The sequence below is a fragment of the Lactuca sativa genome, chromosome 8 (genome assembly GCF_002870075.4).
Source record: "Lactuca sativa cultivar Salinas chromosome 8, Lsat_Salinas_v11, whole genome shotgun sequence".
Classification (NCBI taxonomy): Eukaryota; Viridiplantae; Streptophyta; class Magnoliopsida; order Asterales; family Asteraceae; genus Lactuca; species Lactuca sativa.
Window position 1 is genome coordinate 266,672,802 of NC_056630.2, and position 7,488 is coordinate 266,680,289.

The window sequence follows — 7,488 nt, forward strand, 5'->3', positions numbered from 1 at the left end:
CCTCTTCAAACAGAAAGATCATCCACTTAGTCTTCATCATAAAAGACTCCATCTGAATGCTAATATAATCCAACTTCATCCTTTGCAAAAACTTGCTACACGTCAAACAGAAGCCAAACCACAACAAACTAACACTAATCCTCCAAAAAATCAGAACAAGTTTCATACTAGACATGGCATCAATCACATGTCTAAGATTCTCCATTTGGATAATCTCAATTAAGATCATATCCAAACAGAAAATCCCATAGGTACAAGTCACATGATTTGAAAGCAAGCTCTCAAACCAGTAACACAATCTGTCAATTCCTTTGTATTGAAACTTATTCCAAAAATACCCCCACCAATTCACAGAATTAAAATCACCAAAATTAAACATCCTCTTTTGCCAACCCCAAAACCAAGAACCATCAACCATCAATCTAAAAAACCAGAAAAAGACATCCATAACTTAAACTTTTTCCATTCCAGAAATAACCCAGGCCTTAAAAACTTTATCATTGACCAACTTAGCCTTTTTCCGCAACCCGAACGGCTTTAAATGTATTTCACTTTCAATACAAGAAATCACCCCCTTATGCGAATTCCTCCTGCTACTAAAGAGTCTAGAATTTCTCTCCTTCTAAATATGGGCAACACAACTGGCAAAAACACATTTATTAGCCAGATTCTCAACAGGTTTCCTTTTAAACAAATTGCACAGCTTCATAACCAAATCATTCCAATCATCAACAAAGAGATTAAGACCAATCTTACTACAGAAATACATCCAAATAAGTTGAGAATGATCACATTTGAAGAAGAGGTGATCATGGGAATCTGGAGAAATAGCACAAAAAGGACAAAGTAAATTACCAAAAAATTCCCAACCTCTGACACGATCCTGGGTCTTCAATCTATTCAAAATAGCCATCCACAAAATAAGTGAATTTCGAGGAATGCAATTACCTTACCACACAATATCATACCAAGGAACTTTGTCTCCAAAATTATTTATATCACACAATACATGTTTGCATGAAAATTGTTTACATGGGTTCTTATCTCTCCAACCTGTAACATCCCTCTAATTAGGCTTAATGCAAAACATGGGGGCATCCTTCAATCCAGGGAATTTATTAACCCACTCAACCGGCCATATATAGATATCATTAACTAAAACATCATTGACAATGGAAGTGTCACTAAATCCATTGCTAACCCAATCTCTTCTAGATATAATAGAACAGAATATACCAATTGAGTGCCACCAATCATGCCAAAGAGAATTATTCATCCCATTTCCCACACACGAAACAATATGGGGCCTAACAATTTTCCTCACCTCAAGGAACCTCTTCCAAGTCCAGCTCATAATCTTCTTTTGCAAAATATCCCAAAAATTCCTGTCACTAATGTAATTGGTTTTCATCCACCGGACCCACAGAGAATTTTTATTATTAATCACATTCCACACATGTTTAGCTAACAAAGCATCATTCCATTTCCTTAAATTCTTCACTCCTAAACCACCATAAGCTTTAGGCCTACAAATATCATTCCACTTGACTTTAGCTTTCCCTTTGACTATCTCACCATTCGCCCACAAGAAACTTCTACAAAGCTTCTCAATCTCTTTAATAGTAGCAATGGTAATTTTACAAAATCGAAGCCCAATACACATGAATAGAGGTCAAAACAGAATTAATGAGTTGCAGCCTCCCAGCAAACGATAAAGCCTTGCTTTTCCAATTGAAAACTCTCATCTTAATCTTCTCAATAAGCTGTTTACAATCTCTGCCAAATAACTTAGTAACAGACATAGGAATTCCCAAATACTTAAAAGGAAATTTTCCAATATCAAAAGGAAGAATGCCCAAGATAATCCTTCTTATATTGGGTTTAACACAACTAAAGAAAATCTGACTTTTCTCCATGCTCACCTTCAAACCTGAAACTTTTTTAAACTCATCAAGAGCATCCCTAATAACTCTAGCTGAATTCCCATTTCTATAAGAAAAGACTAACAAATCATCAGCAAAGCATAAATGTGTAATTTTATGGGACATATACTTACTATGAAACTTAAAATTCTGGCCATCTTCAATTTTCTTCAAAAGGATGATATTAAAAACCTCCATAACTATAGTAAATAGGTAAGGAGATAAAGGATCACCCTGCCTAAGACCCCTCTTACCTTCAAAAAACCCGAAATCTTCACCATTAAAATTCAGCATGAACCACAGAGATGAAACACAAGCCATAATCCACTAAATCATTATCGGATGAAACCCAAACCCCAGGAGAATCCTTTTAAGAAATTTCCAATCCACCTTATCATATGCGTTTTGAATATCAATCTTTATGGTGCATTTGGGAACTCCTCTCTTATTTTTAGACCCCACAATCAGCTCCTGAGCAAGGAGAATATTATCCAAAATAGATCTCCCTGGAATGAAAGCTGATTGATTTTTGCTCACAATATCACCCAAACTATTTTTAATTATGTTCATTATAATCTTACTAATACACTTATACAAAGTGTTACAGCAAGCTATAGGACGGAAGTCAGAAACTTTCCTTGGGAACTCCACTTTAGGAACCAACACAATTCTCGTAGCATTAATCCCATTCAACAATTTACCAGTCCAAAAAATTCCCTCACAGCTTTACACACCTCCATCCCAACAATGTTCCAAGCACTTTTAAAAAATTTGGAGGAGAACCCATCTGGACCAGGGCACGATTGTCATCAATATCAAACATCGCAACTTTAATTTCTTCATCAGTAACCACTCTAATCATATTTAAAGCCACCCTACTATCCAATTTATTATGAAAGAACCCATCATTAAAACAACAGAACTCAGTAACATCTTCACAACCTAAAAACTTATTGAAATGAGTCACAAATTTATCCTTCATAGCCTTCCCACTAACCCATCTTCCATCTTCATCAAGAACCATCAAAATACGATTTCTATTGCCCCTACTCTTGACAACTCTATGAAAAAACTTTGTATTATTGTCCCCTTCCAGTAACCAATTTATCTTAGATCTCTGGTAAAGAAGCTTTTCTTCATCATTACACGCAACATTGAATTCAAAAAAAATATTAGCATGCTCCTCCCTAATCTTACAATCAAAAGGATTAAGATCAATATCAGCTTGTTTACCTTCCAACTCCTTTCTTAACTCTTGAATTCTCTTCCCAGAACCCCTATGTTTATTGCAAAGCTCCCGACAATACTTTTTAAGAATCTTCAACTTTTGACACACTTTGAACATAAAAAAACCGTCAATATTAGAATCCAAAATTTCCTCAACCAATGGTAAGAATTCCTCCTTCTCAGTGATAAAATTGGCAAACCAAAACGAAGGTTTCCCTCTCAATTTGCCAACAGGAACATTTAAAATAGCAGGACAGTGATCCGACACCCTATAAGGTTTAAAAACTGCATGTGGTTTAGGTTGATCTAAAACAAATTTCAAATTGACAATCACCCTATATAACTTCTTCAAAAGACCCTTATTCCCAGTAGGAGTTTTATTCCAAGTAAACTGAAACCCAGAGCAATTCAGATCCTCTACTTCAATCAAGTTTATATAGTCAATAAAATCATCAACTCCTTTCGGAGTTTTAGAACAACCCTCAGAATATTCCGATGGCTTTAAAGCAACATTAAAATCACCTAAAATTCCCCATGCTTCCTTCTTAACAACCAAAATATGTTTCTTCAAATTATCCCATAATAACCTTCTCTCAAGATAATTCGAAGCAGCATATATAAAAGAAAAATACATGCTATAGTTGGAATTACAGGACCTAACATAACAGTGTATAACTTGTCTAGATTGAGAAATCACCATCACATCAAACAATCTAGGATTCCATCCAACAATTATTCTAGTTCCAGCCTCACAGCTACTATTATTAGAAACCCAATCCCATTGACCAAAGGTCTTATCACAAACATTCTTAAGATTTAAGACCTTGACATGAGACTCCACCACAACACATATACCTTGTTATTACTCCTAATAACATCAATAACCTCCTTCTGTTTAACAGCTTTATTCAAGCCCCTGACATTCCAAACCCCTATAGACATCATTGGGAAACAATAGAGTTTTTGGCATTTACCACCTCAAATGTCTGAGAAATCCCATCTTTGCTATTACTATTCCCCTGAACCATCATACTATTCTTCATTTTATTACTTTCATTCCCTACATTACCCTTCCCAACAAACTTAGAAGGATCCAACTTATTATTCATTATTCCAACAACATCAGAAGAAGAATCAACACAATCTCCTTCCTGATGAACATCAACTTTTCCCCCGTTGCATCCTCTTCCATTCTATCCATAACTTCCTCATCAATCATTCCCATGATTTCAAAACTATTTTTATTACTGCAACCATCACTAGAAACAGTCTTATTTTCGAGACTCTTGTTAACACCCACTTGTATGTTATCATCCTTTATAACATTCCCCTGCGCCTTATTCTCCTTTTTCCCCTGATTACTAGCCAAAGCCTAACCATTAACAAACTTCTCATATCTTATATTCTTTTCCAAATTCCAATGACCCACCCCTTTATTATTCTACTTCCCATTCTGTCCCTTTCCATTACCACCTTTATTCCCATTATTACCTCTGAAATTATTTCCCCTGTTAAAATTGCCATTCTTCCCACTATATCTCTGATTATACAATTGGGCATGACCATCCATAGATTTACTAGTACCTTCACCATCTTTATTTCCTGTAACCTTCTTATAAACAACCTCCATAAATCCTTCGTCATTTACCACTTCCTTCCCTTTATTTCTCTTATTGTTCCCATTATCCCCATTCTTCACCACTTTATCTTCATTCAAAGCTGCCAAACAAACTTTATCCATATGACCATAAACCTTGCAGTGATTACATCTAGAAGGAATCCACGCATACTCCACATCAAAACTTTGAATCACAACAGAATTAGAAACAAAATCCCAAGTAGATACCTCAATTTTCCACATCCACTCCTTATCAGCCGCCATTTCAACAAGAATTCGAGCATAAGCGTTCCTACCCTTGTGTTCCAAACACATCTCCTCAGTAAAAGAATCAAAAGCCAGAGGAACCCCCAACTTACTCGCTATAATACACAGATTTTCCCCACTCCATACTTCCAAAGGCAAATCAAAAATTTTGATCCATACCAGAATTTTATCACGACTGTTCTTAGTTAAGGTCAGACCTGGTCTCCACCTTTGGAGAAATAATGGCATATTATTAAGCATTAGCCATGGACTTCCCTCCAATATAGATAACATCCCCTGCTCATCACTAAATTTAAAAAAGAAAAATCCTTTACTATTCATGAATATCTCCTCAAGTCCTACATTCTTCCATAGCCTTCTAACCTCTTTCTGAATTACAGGAAATTCCAACTTCTTATCAATCATATACCCATATAAAGTATTTGTATATGGAATACTCGCCTTCTTTAAATTCTCAATCGAAATAATAACTGGTCCTTCTTCTTTACCCTTTTCCCCTAGAATAAATTTGACATCAATCTTACCCTTATGCCTATTACCTTTTAACACTCCTGCATAAGAGTTCAACAAGTTCCCCTGACCATCACCATCCATCTTCTTACAACTATTAGCATTACCCAAAATAGAAGGAAGCATATTAATACTGTTAATAACAGTACCAGACTTAAGCTTCGAATTATACTCATTATTCCTCACATTATTAAACTCCTCTTCCATCACAATTTCCTCATCCTCACTAGATTCATCTTCACCAGACTCTTCAGAAGAAACATAAATTTCATTACCATCTCCTTTCTCATTATCTTTCTTATTCGATTTTGACTTATCAACATCCATTTCTTGATACAAATTACTATGTAAGTCCTTCTTCTTAGGAGTTTCCTCCATCAACTTATTGAGAAATTAAAAAACAACTCCCGGAATAAATTCTTCATTACTCATAATGTTCATATCACCATCCTTGATACCTCTTTTTGTTGGATTAGTGTCTAAGTCCATAACTATTTTGGTATGTACTTGACCCGATTATGAGCATGGTCCTTTTGGGTTGCCTTCACCATAGCAATATGTAGGATGAATTAAGGAGAGAGAGGTTTAAATATGATTTATTAATATATTATGAGAATAATATATTAAAGGAGAAATCATATTGTTTAATTAATATTAGTCAAGAATTAATTTTGTGGCTAAAAGAGATTAATTAAATTTAGGGGACTGGACTGCAATTATTGGATAATTGAGTTATTAGGCTAAGGAATGCTAAAGGAATAAGGGGTGAACGAAATTATGATGAAAGCTTATCAGATTTTCGTCCATGACCTTATCCAGAAGGTTCCATGGGCTGCTTAGAGTTTAAGCTGTCCATTAGGGTTTTGACTGAAACCCTAGCAGCCCACACAAGTATATAAAGGACCCCTTAGGCCCCCAAAACGTGGGAACTGATTCTCTAGGGTTTCTAGTCATTTTTGGCAACCTCCTTTCTTCTCCTCTTCATCCAAGTTGCATAAGGTGTTTGTGACTCCATTAGAGGTGCAACACTTGAGGCACTAAGCTTTTGAAGCCAATTCAAGCAAGGAGTTGATTGTTATTGCAATATAACAATCAAAGGTAATTCTATAAACCCTAATTCAGTTTATAATATGTTAGATCTAAGTTTATTAGTCTTGGATTCAAAGCATGTACAATAGAGAAACCTAGATCCAAGCATTAGGGTTTGTATGAGCACATAGGATTGTTCTTATGCCTAAAACCCATCAGTGGTATCAGAGACTTGATTGGTTTCAGTTTTATGTGATGCTTAACTGTTTTGTTTGCTTAAAATCGAGTTTTTTGCCTCTGCCCGACACAACTCGGCGAGTCAGTATCTGGACTCGGCGAGTTGGCCCTACTCAGTCTGACTCGGCGAGTCAGTGCGTCAGGCAGAGTGTATTTCGGGATTTAGCTGCTGTTTTGACTTGGATTTGATGCTTAATTTGTTTTTTGAAGTTAAAATCTGATTTTTATCTTAATTTAATGATTATCCTTGCCAAAACAATAGATAATTTCAAATCTTTTAAATATTGGTTGTTTATATGATAAATATGGATTATTTCAAATTATTTGGTAATTATCTAGTGACTAAAATAAGATTAGGTCAAATATAGATAATTATGGAATTAATTGTTTAATTTATGTTATTTGTTATTTGATCCCTAATGTTCTGAAATGTTTCAAAACTTGCCCTCAAGTTTTGGAATTTAAAATTTGACTAAAAGTTTAATTTTGAAATGTTAAATTCTAAAACCCTAGTAATTTGAAAAGTTCAAATCACACCCTTATGGTTTTATTAATAAATTAAAGTGCATAATTAAAAGTGATTTAATAAACCCATAAAGTTTTGGTTTACATTTAATTAAATTAAAAGTATAATTTACTAAGTTAAACCACCTAGTATTTTAAAAGTGTAAAATACAC

General features: G+C 34.8%; 1 protein-coding gene across 1 annotated transcript; it reads right to left on the minus strand.

The window, feature by feature from the left end:
• Window positions 1–1,066: 1,066 nt before the first annotated feature.
• LOC111901263 (uncharacterized) lies at window positions 1,067–4,258 on the minus strand. Its single transcript, XM_023897119.1, has 6 exons — window positions 4,201–4,258; window positions 4,005–4,081; window positions 2,657–3,942; window positions 2,278–2,472; window positions 1,642–1,989; window positions 1,067–1,595 (listed from the first exon to the last, which is right to left on the minus strand). Exons 1-6 carry the CDS (start codon window positions 4,256–4,258, stop codon window positions 1,067–1,069), a joined length of 2,493 nt encoding a protein of 830 aa, XP_023752887.1.
• Window positions 4,259–7,488: the final 3,230 nt, after the last annotated feature.

What these genes read in the sequence shown, in the direction of transcription:
- LOC111901263 (XM_023897119.1), bottom strand. Translation starts at nt 4,258, where the DNA reads ATGAATAATAAGTTGGATCCTTCTAAGTTTGTTGGGAAGGGTAATGTA. An exon ending in TTATTAGGAGTAATAACAAG is followed by an intron (nt 3,943 to 4,004) that starts GTATATGTGTTG and finishes GTTTGTGATAAG; the next exon opens with ACCTTTGGTCAATGGGATTG. An exon ending in CTTAAAAGGATTCTCCTGGG is followed by an intron (nt 1,990 to 2,277) that starts GTTTGGGTTTCA and finishes CTTTTCTTATAG; the next exon opens with AAATGGGAATTCAGCTAGAG.